Below are 26,952 nucleotides of genomic sequence, written 5' to 3' on the forward strand. Positions count from 1 at the left end.
AATTGAGGGGTGACCTTTTAGAACTGAGGTAAGGAGAAATTTTTTAGCCAGAGATCAGTGAATCTGTGGAATGCTCTGTCACAGACTGCGGTGGAGGTCAAGCCCGTGGGTGTATTTAAGGCAGAAGTTGATAGATTCCTGATTGGTCAGGGCATCAAAGGATATGGTGAGAAGGCAGGGATGAGTGGGATTTGGGATCAGCCATGATGGGATGGCAGAGCAGACTCGATGGGCTGAACGGCCTAATTCTGCTCCTACGTCTTAAGGTCTTGTGGTCTTATCACTACCGGTCTACAAATTGCAAAACCATTCACACCCACCAGACATTAATTTTAGGTAAACACGAGGAATTCTGCAGATGCTGGAAATTCAAGCCACACACATCAAAGTTGCTGGTGATCGCAGGGACTCAGCCCGAAACGTCGACTGTACCTCTTCCTAGAGATGCTGCCTGGCCTGCTGCGTTCACCAGCAATTTTTATGTGTGTGGCATTAATTTTAGGTGTAGAGGGTTAGTTGGGGTATGGTTTTCAGAGCGACACACCTTTGAATCTTTGAATGCCTTCTGCTATGAAAGTAGTTATGGATTGCTAATGAGACAGAAACATTTAGTCTTTGATATACTGGTCACAATACCCACAATCAGGTCAATGTGGGCACTCTATATCGTCAATTGGTCCAAAAGCCAACTTCCCCTTACCCTGTCTTGTTTATAGTTACTTACGCTGCTGGCACATGGTTCCTATCCATCCAGGAGCACAGAGACACTGGCCAGTCACATGATCACATGCCGCACCATTGTAGCAATCACAGTGCTGGCTGCAGCCCTCTCCATATCGCTGGTCAGGACAGGCTGCGGAAAGAGACGACCAGAATACAGTGCAGCATTCAGTTGTTCAGCACCAAGTGTCAGCCGAACAGCACAAAGTTGTTTTGCAGCAGAAACAAATGCAAAACATAACAATCTGATAAGTGGTTATCCTGCTGATAAATGGTTGGCAGTTCCATTGTAATGGATGTTTTAATAATAACAACATCCCATTGTATGAGATATTTCCATCTGAATTCTATGAATATATTCTGGAGAGAATGGGTGAGTTAACTAAAACCAAAAGTACACTGCAAATCTTAAATAAAAACAGAAAAAAAGCTGAAAATACTCAGCAGCAGTGTCCGTAGGCAGGGAAGCAGTGTTACGTCCTGGACCTGAAGCGTAGTTGGGAAATGTTAGGATATACAGTAAGCGTGCTTTAAGTTGTAGAGAAAGGCAAGGGAATGGAAGAGAGGAGGGAATGGAGGAGCAGAGGAAATTTCGGCAAGAAGCTACATCCCCAGAGAGACTAAATGTGGGTTTGTCATCAGTTGTGAGAGGGCACCCAGCAAGTGTTCATCACATCTGATCTGTGTGGAGGAGATATAGATAAATAGAAAGAGATGAGTGAGACAGAGGAGTGAAGAATGAACAGCCGACAAACGACTGTTTGCTAGAAATCTGAAATTAAAGAGACTGCTGAACATACTCAAAACAGGGTGGCTCAGTGGTTAGTGAAAGTGAACTTTCAAAGATATTTTAATAATGTATCACATAATAGACCATGAAGTTAAATCGACAGGGATTCAGGTGGAAATAAAAGGTCGATATTCTAGGTTGCAAAACACTGTATTAGTGAACTGTTGTTTTCCAGATTAGAGGGAAGCCAGGGTCAAGTCATAGAGTCAGAGAAAAGTGCAGGCCTTTCTGCCCATCTAGTCCATGATGAACCATTTAAACTGCCTACTCTCATCAACCTGCACCAGGACCATATCCCTCCACACTCCTACCCTCCATCTACGTATCCAAACTTCTTTTAAGTGTTGAAATTGAGCTTGTATGCACCACGTGTTGGCAGCTCATTCCACACTCTCCCCTCATGTTCCCCTTAAAGTTTTCACTTTCCATCCTTAACCCATGACCTCTAGTTGTAATCCCACCCAACCTCAGTATTACAATTGCAGTCTGATGTATAAAAATGTATCTCAGTGGGATTTACTAGAATGGTGTGGGGGATGAGCAACTTCACGCATGAAGAGGGAAGGTCATTGACCTAGAATGTTAATGCTGTTTCTCTCTTCACAGATGCTGAACGGCCTGCAGAATATTTCCAGTACGTTGCTTTGATTTCCAGAATTAGCAAACGTTTACTTTTGTACAAAGTAGAGTGTCAGACATTTGGTGATCGTTTTGTGACTGCTGAGGCATTTTCAAAGCTTGCCAGAATATTAACACTCAGAAATAAATCAACCAGTGAAGACGATGGTAACAGACTCAAGGAAGCCTTGTGTAGAACAGTGAAAAGGACAGAGATAAAATTTAACACAGATGCTTCAAAGTTCTACTGCATCCTAAGGTAGGCATTTAATATGCGACATAACAGGGTGCCAACAATTGTTTCCAGAATTGCCTTCACCGTGCACCACTTACCCATCGCCCTGCCAAAATCCCCCCTCCCATCCAGGTAAGCTTACGTTGCTTGCACTGGGGTCCCAGCCAGCCAGGGGGACAGTGGCACATTCCAGTCACAGGGTCACATCTGGCACCATTTCTGCAGTTACACATCCGCTGACAGTCAAGGCCATGAAATCCATCAGGGCAAGCTGCAAAGGAGAAGGGGGATGCATGTTAGGGGATGGAGGGGGCAAACACCAATAACATACCCCAAGGTACAAAGTAGGCCACAAACCCTGACTGCTGCAGAAACAGGAGGTGGTGGTATAGTATGTCAGGTGTGAAGCCAAGCAGAGCTGCAGAACGGATGATGCTAATGAGAGAGATAACGAGAGACAACAGAGAGCCATTCAAAATGCTAATAAGAGAGAAAAGAGAGATTAACGAGAGAGACACACATAATTCAGTATGTTGGCGTCTGCCACAGACAGTTTGCTTTGAACCTGAACTGTTCACTAACAAATCCTGCTGAGACAATAGGAAGTGTGAAGTTTGATGGACAGGTGATACCCCATCAGGGGGATAAAAATAGCGGGTTTGCTAAGGCACAGGACACACGCCACGAGACCCTGGAAAGAGAATTGTGCCCCACAAGTTGGTGGGAGCTTGGAGGACCAATTCACTGGAATCGGTCAGAGGCTCACAGGGTGTAAAGGTACGACCGGTGGGAACCTGGTCTGTGTCCGCCCTTGCCTGGGTGCCAGGTTCACCACGGAAGAACGATCGCATCCGGAACGGAGGGGTCACAGTCAGTGACCACAGCAGGATCAGAAGGCATTGAAAGGTTTGCCTGAAACCAACTGTATCTCTCACTCTCCAATGGTACAACAACAGCGATTACTTCGAACTACACTAGACTGAACTGAACTCTGCTTCACCTTAAGACTGAACATTTTACCCCTAGACTGCGATAGAGCTTGGGCTAACCTGTCACATTTATATCCTTACGATTAGTGTACTGTATTACTGATTTCTTTAATAACACTTTATTAGTTCCTAGTAATCACAGACTCCAATGAGTGTTCCATATCTGTTGGTTTGACAACCCAGTTACGGGGTACGTAACAAGTAAAAGAACAAAATAAATACAGGTTTATTCAGTCAGTTTTAGATTTAGATTTAAATCCATACACACCAGGGTGGCATGACATTCCTTGCAAAGTAAAGCTCATAGCGTACATGATGACGATAAATACAGCCAAGAGCACGAATGGAATGGTGCGAAGTATAGTTGTGTAAACTGAGAGGTGCACAATGAAGTGTTAGAGTGACAATAGCAGAGGTAAATTAAAGATCTGTGAATCTGACAGCACCGCTGGGAAGGGGATGTGATTGGCGCAGTACTGTGTAACATGCAATGCTCCCAGTGAGTACCATATTGGGAGATGGACGGTCGAATATGGTGTGACATCATCTTAACGGAAAGTGAAAGGAGAGCGGCTGACTGGGAATGCATTGGTTCTATGTGTATTCTAGCTGGCAGTGCACAGGCGAACAAGACACCTTACAATTGCAGAAATTCGCTGGAAAATAACAGCTCTCCTGTGGCTGCTGGGTCGCAGGCTAATAAACCCAAAGACTGCCAGCCTTAAAGCACTCCTCGTCAGCCTTTCTGCTTCCACTTTCCGTTAAGTTAATGCCACTCAAAACTTCTACTGACCCTCTCTTAGTTCTCACCTCATCTCATTCACCCAGCCATCTGTACATGTTGCCCTACAGTGAAACAAATCCTCAGGCTTCTAATTCTCATCCTTGTTTTCAAACCCATCCACAATCTTGTCATTATGAATTTCTATGACCTTCCCTGCCTTGTTCATATACAAGAAAGCCGAGCTCGCTTTCTCCAGCTGTGGTCTCTCTCCCTCACCCCCAATTTTTAAGTTCAGCTTTACTTGACACATGTATGTTTGTGTCAATGACCAATGCAGTCCGAGACGTGCCTGAGGCAGCCCACAGCTGTCACTCTGCTTCCAGCACCAACACAGCACGCCCATGACAAATAAACTAACCTTAACTCCTACATCTTTGGAATGTGGGAGGAAACCAGAGCACCTGGAGTTAACCATGTGGTCACTGGGAGAACATACAAACTCCTTACAGACATCGATGAGAATTGAACCCCAATCATACAGTTAGCACTGTAAAGCATTATGCTAACCACTATGCAACTGTGCCACCCATCATAATATTATTTGTCCCAAAGGCCCTGCATCCTTAAACTTAAATGCATGTCCACTTTCCACTGATTTCACTGAGCTTCTGACCACCCACTTCAACCCCTTCAATGTGGCTCCAAGTCATGGATTTTTAGTTGATGCTCCAGTGAAGCACTAGTTAACTCTTGGGTTGAGGGATTGTCCTGTCATAAATGGTTAAAAAAAGTCATGGTTTATTAGATCATGCTCCAGTAAAGCATTAGTTAACTCTTGGGTTGAGGGGATTGTCCTATCATGAATGATCTCTGTCACAGAGGCCGATGTTAGACTGTCTTTAAAGAGAGTGAACCCTTGCAAGGCAGAAGGTCCCGATGGAGTACCTGGTCAGGCTCTGAAAACCTGTGCCAACCAGCTGGTGGGAGTATTCAAGGACATTTTCAACCTCTCACTGCTACGGGTAGAAGTTCCCACTTGCTTCAAAAAGGCAATAATTATACCAGCGCCTAAGAAGAATAATGTGAGATGCCTTAATGACTATCACCCAGTAGCACACATATCGACAGTGATAAAATGCTTTGAGAGGTTGTTCATAACTAGACTGAACTCCTGCCTCAGCAAGGACCTGGACCCACAGCAATTTGTCTATTGTCACAATAGGTCAACAGCAGATGCAATCTCAGTGGCTCTTCACATGACTTTAGACCACCTGGACAACACAAACAGCTATGTCAGGATGCTGTTCATTTACTATAGCTCAGTATTTAATACCATCATTCCCACAATCCTGATTGAGAAATTGCAGAACCTGGGCCTCTGTATCTCCCTCTGCAATTGGATCCTCAGCTTCCTAACTGGAAGACCAGAATCTGTGCGGATTGGTGATAACATCTCCTCGCTGACGATCAACATTGGTGCACCTCAGGGGTGTGTGCTTAACCCACTTCTCTACTCTCTATACCCATGACTGTGTGGCTAGGCATAGCTCAAATACCATCTATAAATTTCCTGATGATACAATCATTGTTGGTAGAATCTCAGGTGGTGACGAGAGGGCATACAGGTGTGAGATATGCCAACTAGTGGAGTGGTGTCACAGCAACAATCTGGCACTCAATGTCAGTAAGATGAAAGAGCTGATTGCGGACTTCAGGAAGGATAAGACGAAGGAACACATACCAATCCTCATAGAGGGATCAGGTGGAGAGAGTGAGCAGTTTCAAATTCCTAGGTGTCAAGTTCTCTGAGGATCTAATTTGGCCCCAACATAATAACGTAGTTATAAAGAAGGCAAGGCAGTAGCTATACTTCATTAGGAGTTTGAGGAAATTTGGTATGTCAACAAATACACTCAGAAACTTCTATAGGTGTGCCGTGGAGAGCATTCTGACAGGCTGCATCACTGTCTGGTATGGAGGGGCTACTGCACAGAACTGAAAGAAGCTGTAGAGGATTGTAAATTTAGTTGGCTCCACCTTGGGTACTAGCCTACAGTGTACCTAGGACATCTTCAAGGAGCGGTGTCTCAGAAAGGCAGCATCCATTATTAAGGATCTCCAGCACCCAGGGCATGCCCTTTTCCCACTGTTACCATCAGGTAGGAGGTACAGAAGCCTGAAGGCACACACTCAGCGATTCAGGAACAGCTTCTTCCCCTCTGCCATCCGATTCCTAAATGGAACATTGAAACTTTGGACACCTCACTTTTTAAATATATATTATTTCTGTTTTTGTACAATTTTTAATCTATTCAATATATGTATACTGTAATTGATTTATTTATTTAGTACTATTATTATTTTGTTTTGTTTTTTTTCTTCTATATTATGTATTCCACTGAACTGCTGCTGCTAAATTAACAAATTTCACGACACATGCCGGTGATAGTAAACCTGATTCCGATTCTGACTCTGATTTTTGAAAGTCATAGTTTATTAGTTGATGCTCCAGAGATGCATTAGTTAACTCCTTGGATGTGAGAGTTGTCCTATCATGCATGATTAGAAAAGGATACCTCTGTTTTTTTATGGAGCTTAGAAGATCGAGATTTGATCGCGTCGAAACGTAAAGGATCCTGACGAGGCTGACAGGATAGACGTTGAGATGCTTCTGTGACTGGGAGAGTCTTGGACAACAGGGATATAGTTACAAGATGAGGGGAAAGTCATTGAAAACCTAAGCAGATGATAATTTCTCCTCACAAATTGTGGTAAATGTCTGGAATTCTCAGAGTGTTGTGGCAATTGCCTCATGGGAGGTAGTGAAAGAGGAGGAAGACCAGTTTTAGAAGACTGGAGAGTTGACAGTTTAGGGAACGGAAGAGAATGTGAAGCCAGGGCAATTTAGGCATGGTCACATTGAATGGCAGGCAAACTTGGGAAGTCAGGTGGCCTATACCCTACCTCTCTTTTTTTGTGGAACATTTTGCCATGTTAAAGGGACTACATAAATGTCCTTAATTCTGCTTTATGTTACCAGCCAGTCAGGGCACAACTCTTCCCCCAAGGAGGCCGTGAAGAAAATCCAGCACTTTCCAACCTTCTGAAATATCCTCCATATAGAAACATGACAGAAACATGTTTGATGATTGCTTAACATTTGTTCAGTATATTGTTATATGATTTGGAATATTAATCACCTAAAAAGACACGGGAAACACAATAGTTCACACTTTTCAGTAATAGAAGAACATTTTCCAGGGCATTTCAAAGTTCGAAGTAAATTTGTTATCAAAGTACGTATATAGAAAATAGAAATACAATAGAATCAATAAAATACAACACAAAAATAAAGTGACAAATAACAAATGTGCAAATGACAAAACTATGCAAATAATAAAAAATAAATAAATAATACAACAGCGTACTTGTAAGTGAGTCTGTAGTTTGTGGGGTAAGTTCAGTGTTGAGGTGAGTGAAATTATCACACTGATTCAGGAGCCTAATGGTTGAGAAGTGATAACTGTGATATTTCATATACTTCGAAAGTAATAACCAGTGAAACAGGAACAAACTAACACATACACAGTTTATATATACTGTACATCGTTAGGATAAAGCAAAGCTTATGTCAGTAGGACTAAGAATTTTGGAATGAGATACTTGAGAATTAATTACAGTATATTGTCACTTATCAGAATAAAAGGTTTAATGGGACCAGTTAGGAATAAAAGTATATTATTGGAATGAAACAAACTCTTTGAGGAAGGAAAGAACATGATAAAATGGACAGCAGAACTGAATACAAAGCCTAATGTATGACCTGTAACTTTGTAAATTTGGGAGCCCTATGACTCTGTGTATTGTGGAACTCAAGTGTGTTTTGGAAACACCATTTTAGGAAACTGTCATGTTATAGCTGGTTGATACTCAAATCCCCTGAGTTGATTCTGAACAAATGTTAAAAATCACTGGTGAATAAATGCAATTCCTGAAATACTGAAAATATTTTCCGAAAATAAATACATCCTGCTCAGCTCAACTGAGTACACATCTAAGTATTTCCCAGATCTTCAATGAAATTTCCATTTCAAATATAAAATTCTGTTCCAAATTTGGCAGATGATAACTCCTCAATTGTGTCCATGTATTCATAAACTTGGCGCATTATACTGCACACTTGCACTCAGTGAGCACAGGAGGGCGCTATTTACCACTGTTCTTAAACAAAGCATCACAGCGACACGGGTTATTTCTCACCTCTAAAACCAGGAGGAAATATATCAGTGCTCAGAGAAATCCTATCTGGTTTTCCATCCACAATTGTCATATTCACTTCTGGCAACTGGGCAATTCAAAATGGTCCAGTTATGTTCATATGGATATCTTGAGCAACCTGGACAATTTAGAGCCACTATAACCTATTAGAATATGCTTGGAGTTATAACAAAGTTCAAAGTACATTATCAAAGTATGAATCTTGTGATTCATCTCCTGAATCTAATCTAATATTCTTAAACACTTTACAGTCAATTACATCAGCTATTAGTCTCTCACAGGCAAAGACATGATTACCATTGAGCACATTTACAAGAAGCACTGCTACAAGAAAGCAGCATCCATCATCAAGGACCCCCATTCAACCCATGCTCCCTCCTCACTACCGCCATCGGGCTCCTGAATTAGTGCGGATAACACCTTTCACCTCAACACTGAACTAATTTCCACAACCCATGGACTGACTTTCAAGGACTCTACAACTCACGTTGACAGTATTATTTAATTACTTTTGTTTATTATTCGTCTTCTTTTGCACATTGGTTGTTTTGTCAATCTTTGTTTTTCATAAAATTCTATTCTATTTCTTTATTTTCCTGTAAATGCCCACAAGCAAATGAATCTCATCGTAGTATGTAGCGACATATTCGTACTTTGTTAATAAAGTTAATTTGAACTTTCATCACAGTTGCCTTGTTAAAAGCAAACCAGATATTTTCCCCACTGCAAGATACCACAAACCACACAATACAAGTGTAAGCAAGGCTGGTGGAGGAAGAGTGAAACTACTCTTCACTGTATAGGGTTGTGGCACATTTTACATCTGCATAGGAGGATAGATATAGTCATAGTCTTCCATTTCATCCCAAAGATTGCAGCTCTAAGAACACAGCACTTGTCAATAGTACTGCGGAATTTCAGTTTACAATGCACCAGCAGAAGATTCAAAGCCCTGCGTCACAACTCCAACTCACCCTGATCTCGAGGTGTGGAATGTTGCAACATTGAACTGGGGAATATTACAGACGGGCAATTCTACAGCAGAGCTGTAACTGTAACCTGTAACCGAGACAAACACATTCCCCAGCATTCCTGAACACGTGTTGACAATTGACAAGTCAACATGAACCTGGAAGGGTAGATCTGTATCATGGAAATGGATCTCTCTCGAGAGACTCCAGATGAGGCAAAGGACTAAATCATAAGCAGATTGCAGACTCTACCCAGGTGAGCAGCAAGATGAAAACCGGCCAAACTAGGAGATTTTATCCAAGTTCAGGTTACTTTGCAGGCAGTCAAATTCAGCAGGGTAAGCTGTTCATAATTAGTTACTAACAGGTACTTTATAGGCAACTTTACTATTCTTTTACATCAAGCTAACCAGGAACAACTACAAAGGACAGTGTTGACTCTCTTGTATCCATGAACTATCTCACTATTTTTGCTCGCAAACATGAGGAAATCTACAGATGCTGGAAATTCAAGCAACACACATCAAAGTTGCTGGTGAACGCAGCAGGCCAGGTAGCATCTCTAGGAAGAGGTACGGTCGACGTTTCAGGCCGAGACCCTTCGATCTCTTACTAGCTCTTCTTTCAGTTAGTCCTGACGAAGGGTCTCGGCCCGAAACGTCGACCGTACCTCATCCTAGAGATGCTGCATTCACCTGCAACTTTTGTGTGTGTTACAGGGAGAAGGGGCAAACTCCACACAGACAGAAGCAGAGGTCATGGTTGACGTGGATCACTGGAGTTGTGAGGCAGTGATGGTGCTATCCACTAGATAATAATGCCCCTGAAACAGGATCTATCCTACAGAAGGAACTCTAAAGTGTGGTCTACATCAGGGTCAGGCAAATTAGCCAACTGATGGACTGAGATTTTAAGATCAGAGGATACCCCACTTCCCCTTCAAGTGCCATATACAAGGCTGGCTGAATGGCACCCAGATAAATGAGTGCAAATAGTATATCCCTCACCATTACTTCCCAGCTGTAAAGTATTGTCTAATGCCACAACCACTTTCCCAAATCACAGCTCCTCTGATTCTGCAGCACTTCTCTTGTTTGAGTGAATTCCTTGTTGTAAACTTCTAGTTAAACCCAGCCTTTTACCTCCAATACTCAGTACCTTCCTGGCCTTCTGTAGGAGCCTGAAGACAAAATGGGCCAAAGCCTGAGACTCGGTGGGAAATGCCAGCAGTACCATGGTGAATCACCGAGCCGTGGCTGGTTGTAGTCGGGAGCTGAATGTCCAAGGTTACATGTTGTATCAGAGGGATAGGAAGTTAAGCAGAGAGGGAGTCGTGGCTCTACTGGTAAAGAATGGCATCAAATCAGTAGAAAGATGTGACATAGAATCATAAGATGTTGAATCCCTGTGGGATGAGTTAAGAAACTGCAAGTGTAAAAGGACGTTGATGGCAGTTACATACAGGCTTCCCAACAGTGGCTGGGAGGTGGACCACAGGTTACAACAGGAAATGGAAAAGGCAGTCAAAAGGGGAATATTATGATAGTCATGGGAGATTTTGACATGCGATTGGGAAAATTAGGTTGGTAATGGATCTCAACAGAGTGAGTTTGTTGAATATCTAAGAGATAGCTTTTTAGAGCAGTTTGTCAATGAGCCTACTAGGGGATCAGCTATACTGTGTTATGTAATGAACCGGAAGTTATTGTGGAGCTTAAGGTAAAAGAAACCTCAGGAACCAGTGATCACAATATGATTGAGTTCAACTTGAAATTTGATAGGAAGAAATTAAGTCTGATGTAGGAGTATTTCAGTGCAGTAAGGGAAATCACAGTGATATGAGAGAGGAGTTGACCGAAGTAAATTGGAAGGAGCTGCTGGCAGGGATGTCAGCAGAGGAGCAATGGCATATGTTTCTGGGAAAAATGTAGAAGGTGCAGGACACGTGTATTCCAAAAATGAAGAAATACTCAAATGGAAAAATAGTACAACTGTGGTTGACAAGGGAAGTCAAAGCTAATGTAAAAACAAAAGAGGGGGCATACAACAAAGCAAAAATTAGTGGGAAGATAGAGGATTGGGAAGTTTTTAAAAACCTACAGAGAGCAACTAGAAGAATCATTAGATGGGAAAAGATGAAATATGTAAGCAAGCTAGAAAATAATATCAAAGTGGATAGTAAAAGTTTTTTCAATTATGTAAAAATAAAAGAGAGATGAGAGTGGATAATGGGGACAAGGAGATGGCAGATGAACTACATCAATATTTTGCGTCAGTCTTCACTATGGGAGACACTAGCATTATGCCTGATATTGTAGTGTGTGAAGGAAGAGAAGTGGGTGCAGTTACTGTTACAAGAGAGAAGGTGCTCAAAAAGCTGAAAGAAATAAAAGTACAAGTCACCCGGACCAGATGAACTGCACCCTAGGGTTCTGAAAGAGGTAGCGTTAGAGATTGTGGCAGCATTAGAAATGATCTTTCAAAAGTCAATGCACACTAACATGGTGCCAGAGGACTGGAAAATTGCAAATGTCACTCCACTCTTTAAGAAAGGGGGAAGGCAACAGAAGGGAAATTATGGACCTGTTAGCCTGACCTCAGTAGTTGGGAAGATGTTGGAGTCAATTGTTAAGGACCAGGTGATGGAGTACTTGGTGACACAGGACAAGTCAGCATGGTTTCCTTAAGAGAAAATCCTGCCTGCCAAATCTGTTGGAATTCTTTGAGGAGATTACAAGTAGGATAGATAAAGGGGATATAGTGGATGTTGTATATTTGGACTTTCAGAAGGCCTTTGATGAAGTGTGACACATGAGGCTACTTAACAAGTTAAGAGCCTACAGTATTACAGGTAAGTTACTAACATGGTTAGCGTACTGGCTGATTGGAAGAAGGCAGTGAATGGGAATAAAAGGATCCTTGTCTGGCTGGTTGCCAGTGACTAGTGGTGTTCCGCAGGGGTCGGTTTTGGGACCACTTCTTTTTGTGCTGTATATAGATGATTTAGATGATGAAATAGATGGCTTTATTGTCAAGTTTGCCGATGATACGAAGATCGGTGGAGGGACAGGTAGTGTTGAAGAAACAAGTAGGCTGCAGAAGGACTTAGACAGATTAGGAGAAAGCGCAAGGAAGTGGCAAATGAGATATAATGTTGGAAAATGCATGGTCATGCACTGTGGTAGTAGAAATAGATGTGCAGACTATTTTCTAAATGGGGAAAAAATCCAAAAATCTGAGATGCAAAGGGACTTGGAAGTCCTTGTGCAGAACACCCTAAAGGTTAACTTGCAGATTGAGTCGGTGGTGAGGAAGGCAAATGCAATGTTAGGCACACCAATAGCTATATTTCATTAGGCGTTTGAGGAGACTTGGCATGTCACCAAAGAATCCTTGCAAATTTCTACAGGTGTACCATGGAGAGGATTCTAACTTGTCAGATCACCGTCTGATATGAAAGCACCAACACACAGGATCAATGAAGGCTACAGAGGGTTGTGAACTCGGCCAGCTCCGTTACGGGCACTAGCCTCCCCAGCATCAAGGGCATCTTCTAAAGGAGATGCCTCAGGTAGGCAGTGCCCGTCATTATGGACACCCCCCACCCAGGACATGCCCTCTTCTCATTGCCACCATCAGGGAGGTGGGTACAAAGGTCTGAAGACATGCACTCTACGTCTTAGACCAGCTTCTTCCACTCCGCCGTCAGATTTCAGAACAGTCGATGAACACTACCTCACTATTTTACTTTCTTTTTGCACTACCTGTTTATTTTACACCTGGTGGTTGGAGATATGTCTCTACCAAAGGAGGTGTAAGGCACTCCTTCGCTCGGCTGGCCTGCAGGTCATCCTTGGACAAGGTGTAATACCTGCTCAGCAACCCCTCCCCCCACCCGACCAGGGTCACGTGAAGCCGTGGCAGCGGGTGGTGGATGGTCGAGTGGGCACTCGGTGCAGATCACAAGTCCTGGTTATGCCACCACTGACGCCAGGCAGACAGTCTCTGAAGGACACTGACAACAGGTGGGGTCACCCATCTTGTGAAGACTCTGCTCAGATAAGGCAATAGCAAATCACTTCTTAGAAAAAGTTGCCAAGGACAATCATGGTGAAAGACCATGATCACCTACATCATATGACACGGCACATAATGAGGATGATGATTTATTTTTTATATATTTCTTATTGTAATATAGTAATTTTTAATGTATTGCACTGCACTGCTGACACAAAACAACAAATTTCGGATTATCTTTGTTACAATAAACCTAATTCTGATCCGTCTGAACTTGCTGTAGTGTTTTTAATTGCTTATATGTTTTCAAGACTCTTTTCAATTGTTTGTAAATCATCTTGATCTTTTTTGTTCTTTTATTCATTTTTAATGGTCTTGAATGCTTTTGTATGTTGTGAACATTCAGGTCTGGGATTCCCTCCAGCAGGAAGTTCAGACTTAGGATGTGAACGGGGTAGAAGGGGAACTAATGGGATATCCACTCAGCCAAGTCTGGGCCAAATTCCAATCAAAGAAGTACTGTCATTAGCGTCAACAATGGAGGTAACAGTTGTAGGTCTGAGCAGGGGCTCCACTGCTCTCCATCCTTGTTCCTCACTGCCTTAAGGGGGGTGTTAATTCCCACATCATTCGCAGTACAACAGGGACACTTAAGTAAAAAGAAAGTGAAAAGTAAAAAGTCACAGCTTACGTCTTTCACAGAAGGTTCCCATCCAACCAGCTGTGCAGGTGCATGCCCCGCTGATGTGATCGCAAGTTGCTCCATTTTCACACCGGCAGATGGATCCACATTGTGGACCGTAGCTTCCAACAGGGCACTCTGCACACAGGGACAAGAGCATGAGGACCGATTCTACTGCTGTTACACAGACCAATGAGCTGCTCTACCACAATCAGTCACTGAACTCCACCCACATAAACATCTTTCAGCAAACTCTCAATTAATATTCCCGCAATAGTCCATTTAATGTCCCCAAAAGCGTTCGTGACAAGTTCACCAACTCTTTGGAAAGCTCCATGGCATTGGGGGAGGTAGGGGTGGGGAGAATCTCTTTTTCTCTGCTGTCAGCTATAGTCACCTCAAAACATTCAATTTCACAGACTTTTGATTGAAGCAATGAGCAAAATGCTGGAAGGACTCAGCAGGTCAGGCAGTCAATTTTTTGGAATGAGACTCTTCATCGGGACTGAAAGGGATAAGGGTGATAGACAGTATAAAAGGGAACGAGAAGGGACAAAGCAAGTTTTCCTTCCACAGATGCTGCCTGACCTACAGAGTTCATCCAGCGCTGTCACAATATGCGCTGGCAATGTCAGAACCCAAATGTGAAGGAAAGACAGACTCCGATGTAGAGACGGTGACCAGTTTATTCACAAGGATTCCAACAGCACTTCGGTGACACAGCCAAGCGACACTGTGGGACATAACACTCTCAAAACTAGGTGCCCACGCTTAACGATAATCGGGCGAACACTTAAACAATACAAGTAATACAGAATCCCTGAGCCTATCAAAATAAACTTAAAAGCTTAAACACAAAGCAGGAGGAGACTGCTTTACAAAGAGCGAATCGCTCAAGAAAAAACACAAGGAACTCTAAGCACGTAACATTCTCATGAAAGAACAATTAACCTAGTGCGCTTAAAAACCTTGGAGCCCAATGCTGTCCGGCTCTCCACACAGGCACAAAGAGCTCATTACAAGCACTCTGTATTTTGCTCCAGACTCGAGCATTGGTGGTCTATTGCGTCTCTTAATTGTATTTTAGAACATAGGCAGTGGTTGTCAGAGGTTGCAGATGGTTGCCTTTCTGTCTGGAGGCCTGTGGCTAGTAGTGTGTCACAAGGATCAGTGCTGGGTTTATATTGTTCTGTGTCATCTATATCAGCCATCTGGATGATAATATAGTAAGCTCAAAATACTCTGCAGATGCTGGGGTCAAAGCAACATGCACAACATACTAGAGGAACTCAGCAGGTCGGGCAGCATCCGTGGAAACGAACAGTCAATGTTTTTTGGAGGGTTTTTTTTATAGTCAACTATAGCTGACAAAAAACCGTTGACTGTTCATTTCCAAGGATGTTGCCCGACCTGCTGAGTTCCTCCAGCGTGTTGTGCGTGTTAATATAGTAAATGTGCGAATGACACCAAGACTGGGGGTGTATGGGCAGTGAAGAAGATTATCAAAGCCTGCAGTGGAATTTGGAACCAGCTGGTGAAATGGGCTGAAAAACGGCAGATGGAATTTAATGTAGACGAGTGCAAGGTGTTGAAAATTGGTAGGACCAGCCAGGGTAGGAGTGTAGTAGAACAAAGGGATCTGGGAATATAGATCCATAATTCCTTGAAAGTGACATCACAAATAAATAGAATCATGAAGAAAGCTCTTGGCACATTGGCCTTCATAAATCATTGTACTGAGTACAGAAGATGGGGTGTTATGTTGAAATTGTTGAATTGTTGGTGAGGCCTAATTTGGAGTATTGTGCACAATTTTGGTCACCTACCTGTAGAAAAGATGTAAATCAGATGAACGAGTGCAGAGAAAATTTATGTGGATGTTGCTGGGACATGAGGACATGAGTTACAGGGAAAGGTTGAACAGGTTACGACTTCATTCCCTAGAGCATAGAAGATTGAGGGGAGATTTGATAGCAGTGTACAAAACTATGAGTAGAACAGACAGGGTAAATATAAGCAAGCTTTTTTCACTGAGTTGGGTGAGTCTAGAACTATAGGTCATGGGTTAAGGGTGAAAGGTAAAATGCTTAAGAGGAACGTGAGGGGGAACTTCTTCACTCAGAGGGTAGTGAGAGTGTGGAAGAAGCAGGGTCAATTTCAACATTTAAGAGAAATTGGCATAGGTACATGGATGGAAGGGGTATGGAGGGCAATAGTCTGGGTGCAGGTGGTGACACGAGGCAGATTAATAGTTCAGCATGGACTAGATGGGCCAAGGAGACTTTTTCATGCATTCTATGACTCTGAGACAAGTGCAGCACAATAGAGACCTGCCGGCCATAGATGATATGCCAAAATATTAACCTAGTCCAAGATCAATTTAATCTTTCCATCCCATAACCCTCCATTTTTCTTTTGTCCATGTCTCTAACGCTGTTAATATATCCACCTCTACCACTATCCCGACAGGGTGTTCCATGCACTTACCATTCTCTGTGTTAAAAAAAATCTACCTCTGGCAACCCATTGTACATAAACATTTCCTTTTTTTCCATTTTCCACTGCCTGGGCATCATTGGAAATGCCAGTCTTTACTGCCCATAGCTAAAATGTCTTTGAGAAGGTAGTGGCAAACGAACTTATTAAACTGCTATAGTCCTTCTAATGAAGAAACTCCCAGAGCACAACTGGTTGGGGAGTCCTGCGAGTTGGATCCAACAATAATATAGGACAAGTCATGTATTTCCAAGTCCGGTATAATGGACAACATGGGAATGATGGTCTTTCCTTGAGCCTGCTTGGTAAAAGAGATTGTGGAGCAGAACGTGTGAAGTTGGTGTAAAGGTCAATCAATGTCACACATTTACAGCTGGTTGTTAGCCAAGGGTTAATGCCCTCAGCAATTTCTCTAACCTATGACAATCTGTTACCTTGCTTTCAACAGCATCTACATCACACCGTGCAGGCGGTTGCTTCTAACAACACAAACCGTCGTGAGCTGGCAGAGACAGCACGGTGAGGGCTGACTGAGCTGGAAGAGGACTGAATTGAAATTGTAAAGCAGCTGAGCAGGGCATTAGTCCAATAACAACAGGAAATCCCCAAAGACCTGACTAATTTCAGCATCATCACTCACCTCTGCTGGGATTTAAGATACTTTAAGCATGACTATGCCTATCACTGACAAGCTGTTGATGTTTAACATATTTTCAGTTGCCTCACATTCGCTTCCTACCTATATCAGACCCCTTGGAGAGGAGCAACACAGGGTCTCAAATATACGCAGCACTCAATCCAAGTGTCAGTGTTACCAGATGCACCCAACCACGCCAGCCTCCGGGGTTAAGACGCCCTAACTCTCTGGAATATGGATAGCTGGTGTGACCCCTTTAAGAGTTCAGGACCATCACGCTAATAAGCAATCATGTTTTTGGCCACCAAGAATTGAGTGTTTGAAGAACATCTGGACGGAGCTTCAGTGCTCAGTCGTAAGCCCAACCAGAGATATCACCTGGCGTTTTGTTTTGTGCTCAGTCCTCAATCCAGTTTTATTCCGTGTCTCAATCCTAGTCTTGGATACTCCAGCATTTACGCCGATTCTCAAAGCCTATTCCGGGGGTTGGGGGGGGGGCAAGGACCATCTGTTACTCCTGAGGATACAGACGGGGATATGGATTCTGAGTTGGCTACCGTTTCTATGAATGAGTTTTGTGAATCTAGGGAAGGGACCCTGAGGCTTGCCAATCACCCCAGCCACCTAAGAAACCTAAGGAGTTGTCCTCAAAGAAAGGTCCGGAGGAGATTCCAACAATCAAACCAGTCGAAATCCCTTCCATCTACAAGGACTTGGAAGTGGTCTTCAGCAAGGGAGAGACCTCGACTTTCACTGCACCATCTCTACGACTGTGCTACAGACTTGCTGCCTGGTACTTGTACCCTGCAGGGTCAATTGTACACACTCGCAGGCCCAGAAAGAAGCACAATGGAGGGTTATATAGAGGAGGCTCTTGCCATGGGCTTCATTTGGTTCTTCACCTCACCAGCTGGTGCCGTCTTCTTCATAAAAAAGAAAGATGGGAGCCTGCGGCCATACATTGATTATAGGGGGTTTAAGCACATAATGGCCAAGAGTTGTTTTCCCTTTCCACTCATGAATACGGCTTTCGAGATGCTTGAACAGGCAAGGCCATTCACAAAGCTGGACCTGCAGAGTGCATACAATCTGGTCCGTATAAGGAAAGGCAATAAGTGGAAGACCACATTCAATACACCAATGGAGCACTATGAGTACCTGGTTATGCTCTTCGGTCTTGTGAACGCTCCAGCAGTTTTTCAGGCCTTAATAAATGACGTTCTCTGGGATACTCTCCATAAGCATGCTTTTGTCTACTTAGTTAATAGCCTAATCCTCTCGGAGGAGTACGTCATTCACGTCAGGGACATTTTGAAGAGGCTTCTAGACCATGGAATTTATGTCAAGCTGGAGAAGTCTGAATTTCATATGATGACCATTTCATTTTTGGGTTTCATCATCTCTGATGGCAAACTCAAAATGGACCCTATCAAGGCCCAGGCAGTCAGAGACTAGCCACAACCATCCAATGTCAAACAAGTCCAATGATTCCTGTGGTTTGTAAGCTTTTACTAGAAGTTCACCAGGAACTTCAGCTCGGTGGCAGCTCCACTGAAAGTGCTAACTAAGAAATCCACGGGCCCTTTTATCTGGACTACCAAAGTGGCGACTGCTTTTTCAGAGTTTAAACAGTGGTTCACATCAGCTCCCATCTTGGCTTCACCTAACCCTGACCTTCCCTTCATCTTGGAGGTGGATGCCTCGAACATCGGAATGGGTGCAGTGTTGTCTCAACGATCCCCTTTCGACAGTAAACTGTACCCGTGTGCATTCTTCTCCAGGCGGCTATCCCCGGCAGGGAAAAACTACGACATCGAGAACTGAGAGCTTCTTGTGGTTAAGCTAGCTTTGGAAGATTGGCGTCACTGGCTACAGGGAGCCAAGAACCCTTTTATCATTTGGACAGACTACAAGTACCTGGCTTATATTCAGAAGGACAAGAGATTGAATTCCAGAGTGGCCAGGTGGTCTTTGTTCTTTACCTGCTTTAACTTCATCCTGACCTACTGACCAGTGACAATAAAAAACAGAAACCAAACCCTTTGTCCCAAAAGTTTGATGAATCCATATGAGAGGAGCAGCCTGCCACCATTTTGCCCCAAGCCAAGGGTAGCACCAATTTGTCGGGGAACCAATGCTCTTGTCCGCAAGTCCCAAGTTCAAGGGGAGATTCCTAAGAACGGTCCTTCAGGTCAGCTGTTCATCCTAAGTTCTGTCCAGTTCCAGGCACTCCAATGGAGACATTTGTCAAGAATGACCATTCACCCAGGGATCGCTAGGACCCTCGAGTTTATGATGAAAGAGATTCAGCAGTACGTACAGAAATGTGAGGTGTGTGCCCGGAACAAGGAGTCCTGCACCCAACTGCAAGGCTCCTCCAACTAACAGGAGTCACCTCCTGACGAAGGGTCTCGGCCTGAAATGTCAACTGCACCTCTTCCTAGAGATGCTGCCTCGCCTGCTGCGTTCACCAGCAACTTTTATGTGTGTTGCTTAAATTTCCAGCATCTGCAGAATTCCTGTTGTTTAGGAGTCACCTCCACTCGTTTCCAACTCATCACCTGCAGCCTATTTAAACCCATCTCTGATCCACAGTATGTGACCCAGTTGCTCCCAGCCTTCAGTTACTTTGTTGCCTCGTCATGTTAAGTATCCGTTTTCTCTTGCTTATAACTCCTCGTGGCTTGTTATTTTGCCGTTTATTATTAAACTTATCACTCACCACTAAATCATCTCTGCTGCTTTGCATTTGGGTCAAGCCCCCTGTCACCTAGTAATGATTTGATCTGTATGAACAGTATGTGAGACAAGCTTTTCACTTTTTCTTGGTACATGTGACAATAATAAACTAACACCAATACCAAGGCACACTGAACACATGGGAGGCTTTGATACGCCATTTCCTTCAAGGCTAATTTCATCCAACCACCATTGGTCCTCAGCATAATGCCAGGGAAAGGATCTGTCCTTACCCTTTAATCATCGACTACTAAAATACACTGGATTAATAAATATTTTGTCTTATACATATTAAAATGAGCATTCTGAATGTATTTTCTGGATTTGTGCTCTGGTGACTTGTAGTTTCTCAGAGACAGCCGAGATTGAGGTCCACACAAACACCTGAAGCTTACTGTATTCACAGCGGTCCCCTTTATAACCTGCCTCACACAGACAGTGGCCAGTCACAGGATTACAGCTCCCATCAGTGCTGTTACAGTCACACAGATTCTTGCAGTCTTGGCCCCATCGGCCCACGTCACAAGCTGTGGAGGAGAAAGAATTTATGGTGAAAAAGTGGCCATGTATGACAGAGGGCCCAGCAGCATTGCACTGGCTGTCAGAAGGCAGCCTCAGGCCCCAGCATAGTGACATGCACATTCGTCATCCAGTGTTCTAGGGAGGGCATTGCCAAAGGAAAATCCAGGCTCCCCATGATTCAAACTTGACCCTATTAGTCTTTTATAAGCTTTTGATCACTTTCATTCTTTTATTTTGGAGATCTGCTCATCACTGGCAAGGCAACAAGCACTGGTCCAATCCCAATTGTCTATGAGCTGACTGGCTTGCTAGGCCACTTCAGAAGGTGTTTAAGAGTCTGTTCATTCGAGGTTTGGAGTCGGTTGTATTAGGGTGTAAAATTGTTATTTTGTTGTAGTTTAACTTTCCCATGCTTGCTTTTATTTTTATATAATCTCCTATATACGTGGAATTGTTGTACTAACCCTTTAACCTAATCCGAGATCAATCTAACCCTTCCCTCCCACATTGCCCCCCATTTTCCTTTCAGCTATTGCCTATCTAAGAGATCCTTAATGTATCTATCTCTACCACCACTTCGGCAATACGTTCCATGAACCTACCACTCCCTGTGTAAAAGACTTACCCCTGACGTCCCCACTATACTTTCCTCCAAGCACCTTAAGATCATGTCCCTTTGTATTAGCCATAATACACAAGGACAATCAGTTAGAATGAAGCATGTTGTCGTAGCCTGAAGGAAATATTTTACAGCAGATATTTTAGAACATTGCTCCTTACCCTTCCCCCCCCTTGGCTAATTCAAACACACATTAAAAATACATGTGTGCACGCACATGCACACAGACAGCCCCCTCCCCAGCCCTCGTGTTATCCTTACGGAGAGTACTGGGCTCACACTGTTTAAAATTGCCAGTCAGCAAATTGCAGCTTGGAATAGGGGCCTCATCAAATATCCAAGGCTCTTCCAGTAATAACAACTTCAATATCTGATATCATTATTTCACAGTTAACACCCACAGCCCACATCAGCAGGGACACAAGAAAGCCCTGAGGAGATTTTCATCTTTTTGAAAAATCTAATGTGTTTCTGTTATGAGCCTCTGAATTCAGCGTTTGGCACAAATACAAGTGACATCTAATGGGCCTTCCTAAAATCTAATGATGCATTTCATGCAGCATTCATTCTTCCAAAGGATGAAATGAAACGTCAGCCACTATATAACAAAGTAAAGAGATTGTGCACCCAATTATATAGTTTCCATATGTGTAACAGTCCCACGAACAGCCGCTGTCAATTTATCCCTCCTAACGAACGTTAATTTCAGCTCCATAATGACACTCATGCAGGTGAGACTTAAACATGGAACATAGAATAGTATAGCACATCACAGGCCCTTCAGCCCACAATGTTGTGGCGACCCTCAAACCCTAGGCCTCCCATATAACCCCCCACCTTAAATTCCTCCATATACCTGTCTAGTAGTCTCTTAAACTTCACGAGTGTATCTGCCTCCACCACTGACTCAGGCAGTGCATTCCACACACCAACCACTCTCTGAGTAAAAAACCTTCCTCTTGTATCCCCCTTGAACTTCCCACCCCTTACCTTAAAGCCATGTCCTCTTGTATTGAGCAGTGGTGCCCTGGGGAAGAGGCACTGGCTATACACTCTATCTATTCCTCTTAATATCTTGTATACTCCTATCATGTCTCCTCTCATCCTCCTTCTCTCCAAAGAGTAAAGCCCTAGCTCCCTTAACAGGCTTCAAACAGGCTTTTACATTATCTGTTGGAGAGTGGAGTCGGTAACTTCAGAAGTGTAACATACCTGCTTTGCAGTCAGGCCCCATCCACCCAGGACCACAGATACAGTCGCCAGTTACACTGTTACACAGGACGCCATTTTCACAGTGGCAGTGATACTGGCAGGCCGGTCCATAATAACCAGAAGAGCAAGCTGGGAGTAAACCAAGACAAGACTAGATTGTAAAATTTGAGAACTTCTGGGAAACCCATCGGCTGTAGCACATTCACACATTCATTGTTTTATGCCAGTAGTGTGCTATTTCCAGAGTTCTAATGATATCCATTATTTCGCAAGGTTAAGTTAATTCTTGTCTCTTATGATTTTAAGCAATGTGGCAAAAATACATCATCTTTCACAATCCTAAGCTCCCTGTTAACTAGTCAATGTTGTAAAGTGGGAAGTGTGTTCATGGATGCAGATTGCCTGGGATTTTGGGATTATTCCAGGGCGTAATGTGGCATGTAACATAATGTATTTTAGCACCAGTGATCACCAATTGGAGTTTGATTCCCAGTGCTGCTTGTGAGGAGTTTGTACGTTCTCCTCATGACTGCGTGGGTTTTCTCAGCATTTTTCGATTTCCTCCATATTCTACAGATGTGCAGTTAAGGATGGAAGTTGTGGACATGCTACACTGACACTGGAAGCATTGCGACGGTTGAGGGCTGCTCCCAGCACAATCCTTGGACCGTGTTGGTCATTGACTCGCAAAATCAAATTGCACTGCATGTTTCAATGTTCCGATATACTGTACATGTGATGGATAAAGCTAATCTTTTCTTCTTCTTTGAATGGTCCTTCTTTGGTGTCTGCTTGAGAGTGCAGGCAGGTCCTGGGTTTAAGATCCTATCAGAAGGAGACTGCAGCATTCCCTCCAGGTTTTTATTTATTGAGATAAAGTACAAAATTGGCCTTTCCAGCCCTTCGAGCCGCACTGCCCAGCAGCCCCCGATTTAACCCGTGCCTAATCGCAGGACAATTTACAACAACCAATTAGCCTACCAACTGGTACATCTGTGGGACGGAACTGGAGCACCCGGAGAAAACCCATGTAGCCATGTGGAGAATGTACAAGCTCCTTACAGACAGTGGTGGGAATTGAATCCATTTCGCTGGTACTGTAAGATGTTGTGCTAACCACTATGCTACCAGTGCTGGGTTAGTTTATGCTGTTTAACTTTCTGGAAGAATATCTGAACCCATATTCTCCCAACTCAGTAAAAGGAGTACTCCCGCTGATCTGAGAGAGCTAATTAACCCATTTTGGATGCAAAGGTGGATAACAGCCGATGAGTAGCTGAAGTACCCAGCCACAGATAGCAGCAGAATTGGAATGAGCTGGCTAGTTGCAGTTGCACCAATAGTTGGTGCATGAGATTTGACTTCAGCCTCTTTGGGTCAGGGAAGAAGTGAAACCAAATCAGTGCCTGTCCCTGCACACTTCCAGCTATAAGGGGGATGACCATGGCTGGCTGAGGAGTTTCAACTGCACCTCAAATGTGATGGTTGCCTTAAGGGAATTTGTGAAGCAAATCTCACCATCTGAGTCAACAAAAAGCTGCGAGAACCCATGAACCAATATTGCAGAATGAAAAGGAAGACTATGATTGTTCAGGAATTCAGATAGTTTGACAATTGGCTCACTGGATGCTGATTCCTGTGCTCTCCCTGATGCACACACTGAGGCCCCAAATCTCATATTCTCTCTCACATGCACACCAAAGCCCCAAATCACACACTCCCTCTCTCTCTCACACACATACACACACACACACCCAGAGCCTTCAAATCCCACACTCCCTCTCACACACACACTGCGAAGCCCCAAAATTACACCCCCTCACACATAGACACACACACACACACACACACACACACACACACACACCCAGAGCCTTCAAATCCCACACTCCCTCTCACACACACACCGCAATGCCCCAAAATTACACCCCCTCACACATAGACACACACACACACACACACACACACACACACACCCCGAGGCCACAAATCCCACACTCCCTCTCACAGACACACACCAAGGTCCCAAATCCCACATTCACTCTCACACACACACCAAGGCCGTAAACCCCACCCCCAACCCCTACCAGACTCACGCACACACACACACACACACACACACACACAAATGCACACACACACTCTGAGGCCCCAAATCCTACACTTCCTCATACATACACAAACACCAAGGCACTAAATCCCACACTCCCTGACAACACACACACACCAAGACCCCAAATCCCACACTCCCTGACAAAAATACACACACATACAGGCCCCAAATCCCACACTCCCTGACACATACGGCTACTATGCTCATACACACATGCACATTCTGGGTTCGCAGATCCAAGGTCACTTTCACACACCAGTTCTGTCTCTGACCATTCCCTGATACTCCTTTCTATTAACCTTGGCCCATTTTAAAAGTAACAGGGACCTTGTTTCTCTCACTCCCTTTAAACTTCACTGGATTCAGTGGAAACTTTACCGTTCTACTGTGTAACATCTGAAAAAAGTGAATTTAAAATGTTTTGATTTATTTATGGGAGTAACAGCCAATTACCCAAAAAACCCATTCACCTGGCACCATCAAAATTTCAAGCCAGCTTAACAGAGTTCATTGTTGACTATTTTAAGTTAGAGAGAACTGCTCAATGGAAAGGCCAATATTAATTCAAAAAAAATGGGGAGTACAACTAGATGTGTCCATGTTACACAGATTACTGGTTTAAAAACAGTATTAATGAACCAAAGCATCTCAACTGAACAAACAAATCGCAGAGATACCGTATGCTGACACCCACCATCCTGGCACATTGCTCCAGTGAATCCCGCTGGACAGTCACAGGTCCCCGACTCCTTGTTGCAAACACCTCCATTTTCACAGACTTGACAGGGGAACTGGCAGTTCAGGCCCCAGTAGCCAGTTGGGCATTCTGAGGTAATCAAAAGTAAAAGCATATTTTATATTCATGCTATAAATATTGTCAAGGCGTTCATTATAATAACTTGTATCTGATATGCTTAGTATTCAGTCGCACCATGGTAGCTCTCCAGGGAGGGACAAAAACCAATGGAAAAATTGGTTACATGGTACTACCATCGGACAGGAGGTAGAGCAGCCTGAGATCCCACATCACTAGGTTCAGGAATTATTATTACCCTTCAACCATCAGGCTCCTGAACCAGCAAGGATGCCTTCACTCACCTCAACACTAAACTGGTTCCACAAACTATTGACTTCAATGACTCTGCGACTCATGTTCTCAATATTATTTATTTAAAATTTTATTTATTATTGTCATGATTTGTTCTCTTTTCTACATCGAAGTTTTGTTAGTCATTGTTAAGTATAGTTTGTCATAAACTATTCTATTTCTTTTTCCTGTAAATGCCTGCAAGTAAACAAATCTCAAGGTCATATATGGTGACCACTGTATATGTAATTAACTAATAAATTTACTTTGAACTGGAAATTGTCAGTTTTTCCGTTGATATTTGCCAGAGAAGGAGAGGGTTGCAAGTTGAAAAAGTTACCTTCCACTAGACATGCTTTATATACCCAATGTACAGAAGTGAGTGATGCATATGTTGCATTATTGTGTTTTGTGCTTGTGGCAGGTATGCTGGGTTCATGGATGTTGCAATATTCCCTAAGAATACGTTAGAGGAGGAATGTTAATCATAGTTTAAATGAACCTTGTACACCTTCCTAACAGCATTTCATTTCAAGGTTAAGTTCAAGTTTATTGTCATCTGACTGTACGTACATACAACCTAGTTCTTCCAGACCATGATGCACCCACAAATATCACACACCCAGCACATAAAACAAGACATTACCACAAATAAGTTAGTAGGGTATAATTCAAAGTGGACGTAGGGCACAGCACAGGTAAACAACTCACTGTCCTGGTGATGAGACCTCGGTGGTGGCAGGGTATTCATGAGTCTCACAGCCTGAGGGAAGAAATTGATACCCAATCTGGCAATCCGAGATCTGACACTCCTGGAACTCCTTCCTGATGGTGATCGATCCAATGGCTGGTAGGGATCCTCAACAAAGCTTCAGACCCTTTGTGTACGATGCTCCCAGTAAGTGTCACCAATGGGGAGAGCAAGACCCCAGTGACCCTCTCTGTCGTTTTCACTATCCTCTGTAGGGTCTTGCGGTCCGATGCCTTGCAGCTTCTGTAGCACATAATGATGCAGCCGGACAGGGCATTCTCGAGAGTGCTCCTGTAGAAAGTTGTTACGACTGGGAGCATTGCATGCCTCAAAATCCTCAGAAAGTGTAGGCGCTACGGGTGCCATCATGACTAATGAGGTGGTGTTGTGGATGCAGGTTAGATCGACTATCATGAACACACCTACAAACTTTGTGTTCTTCACTCTCTCCACAGCAGAGCCATTGATCTGCATGGAGAGCAGTTGACCTGTGCCTTCCTGAAGTTCACAATCATTTAGAAACATAGAAAACCTACAGCACAATACAGGCCCTTTGGCCCACAAAGTTGTACCAAACATGTCTTTACCTTAGAAATTACCTAGGGTTATCCATAGCCCTCTATTTTCCTGAGCTCCATGTACCTGCCCAAAAGTCTCTTAAAAGACCCCATCATATCCACCTCCACCACCGTTGCCGGCAGCCCATTCCATGCATTCACCACTCTCTGTGTAAAAAACTTACCCCTGACATC

At 43.5% G+C, this 26,952-nt stretch overlaps 1 protein-coding gene across 1 annotated transcript in view; it reads right to left on the reverse strand.

The window, feature by feature from the left end:
* LOC134345081 (multiple epidermal growth factor-like domains protein 6) overlaps positions 1–26,952 on the reverse strand; it is a 372,539-nt gene that overhangs the window by 47,296 nt on the left and 298,291 nt on the right. The window contains exons 20-25 of the mRNA XM_063045213.1: positions 25,057–25,188; positions 22,250–22,378; positions 20,292–20,423; positions 14,034–14,162; positions 2,506–2,634; positions 725–853 (exon numbers count right to left, since the gene is read on the reverse strand). Coding sequence (XP_062901283.1) covers positions 725–853; positions 2,506–2,634; positions 14,034–14,162; positions 20,292–20,423; positions 22,250–22,378; positions 25,057–25,188 — 780 coding nt within the window. The remainder of the gene's footprint in view (positions 1–724; positions 854–2,505; positions 2,635–14,033; positions 14,163–20,291; positions 20,424–22,249; positions 22,379–25,056; positions 25,189–26,952) is intronic.

The sequence above is a fragment of the Mobula hypostoma genome, chromosome 4 (genome assembly GCF_963921235.1).
Source record: "Mobula hypostoma chromosome 4, sMobHyp1.1, whole genome shotgun sequence".
Lineage (NCBI taxonomy): Eukaryota > Metazoa > Chordata > Chondrichthyes > Myliobatiformes > Myliobatidae > Mobula > Mobula hypostoma.